General features: G+C 47.2%; 1 protein-coding gene across 1 annotated transcript; it reads right to left on the minus strand.

Moving 5' to 3' along the window:
• Positions 1–288: 288 nt before the first annotated feature.
• LOC147525906 (olfactory receptor 6E1-like) lies at positions 289–1,236 on the minus strand. The gene has a single exon (XM_086630807.1). The coding sequence runs from the start codon at positions 1,234–1,236 to the stop codon at positions 289–291; it is 948 nt and encodes a 315-aa protein (XP_086486933.1).
• Between the last annotated feature and the right edge of the window lie 222 nt (positions 1,237–1,458).

Raw genomic sequence — 1,458 nt, forward strand, 5'->3', positions numbered from 1 at the left:
AGGAATGAAGTCCTCTGCTTTTTGCTTTCTGTCTCTGTTTCCACACTTAGAAAATGCCATTGTGGTATTCACCAGGGTTTGTAAAGTCCTTTTAGACCATTGGAAAGGCATTCCTTGGTAAGGTCTTCATATGGTGATCTGTTGCAGGAAAGAACCCGATGCGATATTCATTTCAGGAAACTTTACACTGTTAAGAAAGAAAGGCCTCATTTCCAGAAATGCATCAGAATGATGTGTTTGCCCTCCCCAGCCCTCTCCCCTTTCAAAATTCACTTTTGAAATCTCTTCTTAGGTGGAAAAGTGTTTCCTGAAGACTATCACACTCGTCTTCAAACGTGCCTTGAGAGCATCTTTCATCAGCTGGTTCCTCAGGCTGAAAATAAAGGGACTCATCAAAGGAGTGACCACTGTGTTTAGAAAGGCCACAGCCTTGTTATAGGAAACGTGGTGACTTGAAGGCTGGACATAGATGAAAATGCAGCTACCGTAGCCCAAGATGACCATGGTGAAGTGAGAGGAGCAGGTAGAGAATGTCTTGTGTCGTGAGGAAGCTGAGGGCAACCTCAATATGGTGTTAATGATGTAAAGGTAGGACACTGCTGTCATGCTTAGTGAACCCAGGAGGATGATGGACGAGACCACAAAGTTGATCAGCTCAACAGTCTGTGTTTCTGCACAGGACAACTTGATCAAAAGCACGCTGTCGCAGAAGAAGTGGTCAATGCGATTGGCGCTACAGAAGGGCATCCTGACAATCAGGACAATGGGGACAACAGTGGCCAGGAAGCCTGCAGCCCACGAGCCCAACAGTAGCTGAAGGCAAAGTCGACTGCTCATGAGCATGGGGTACTGAAGAGGGTGGCATATGGCCACATAACGGTCATAGGACATGACAGCAAAAAGGACAAACTCAATGCAGCCCAGAAGGAAGTACAAGTAGCACTGAGTTAAGCAGCCTGGGTAGGAAATGGCTTTGCTGCCCATCAGCAAGTTTCCCATGGCTTTGGGTATGATGGATGTCGTGACGAAGATCTCCAAACAGGAGAAGTTACAGAGGAAAAAGTACATGGGCCTGTAGAGGTCTCTTTCAGCAAGAACGAGGGAAATGACCAGCAGGTTTCCCCCTAAGATCACCAGGTACAAAATGAGGAGAGCGATTGCCATGAGGTGCTCCTGATGGCGGAGGGAGGAGAAGCCCAAGAGAAGGAACTCTGTGACCGTCGTGTGGTTCAACATTTCTGCATCTGAGCTGCAGTGAGTAAGGGCAGAGGGTCAGTGGAGGAAACAACGCTTCACGAGGTTAAAAGATGATGAGACAGAGCAAAAGAATACAGAAGGAGAAGACACACAAAGTCTGGAAGGAAAACAAAACGGAGGAGAGGAGAATCAACCTAGAGCAAGAGGACACCATTTTATGCACAAGGAGCAAACTTAGTGTGGGGGTTAGAGTAGGAATCC

Source organism: Tauraco erythrolophus, unplaced genomic scaffold, assembly GCF_009769465.1.
Source record: "Tauraco erythrolophus isolate bTauEry1 unplaced genomic scaffold, bTauEry1.pri scaffold_50_arrow_ctg1, whole genome shotgun sequence".
Taxonomy (NCBI): Eukaryota; Metazoa; Chordata; class Aves; order Musophagiformes; family Musophagidae; genus Tauraco; species Tauraco erythrolophus.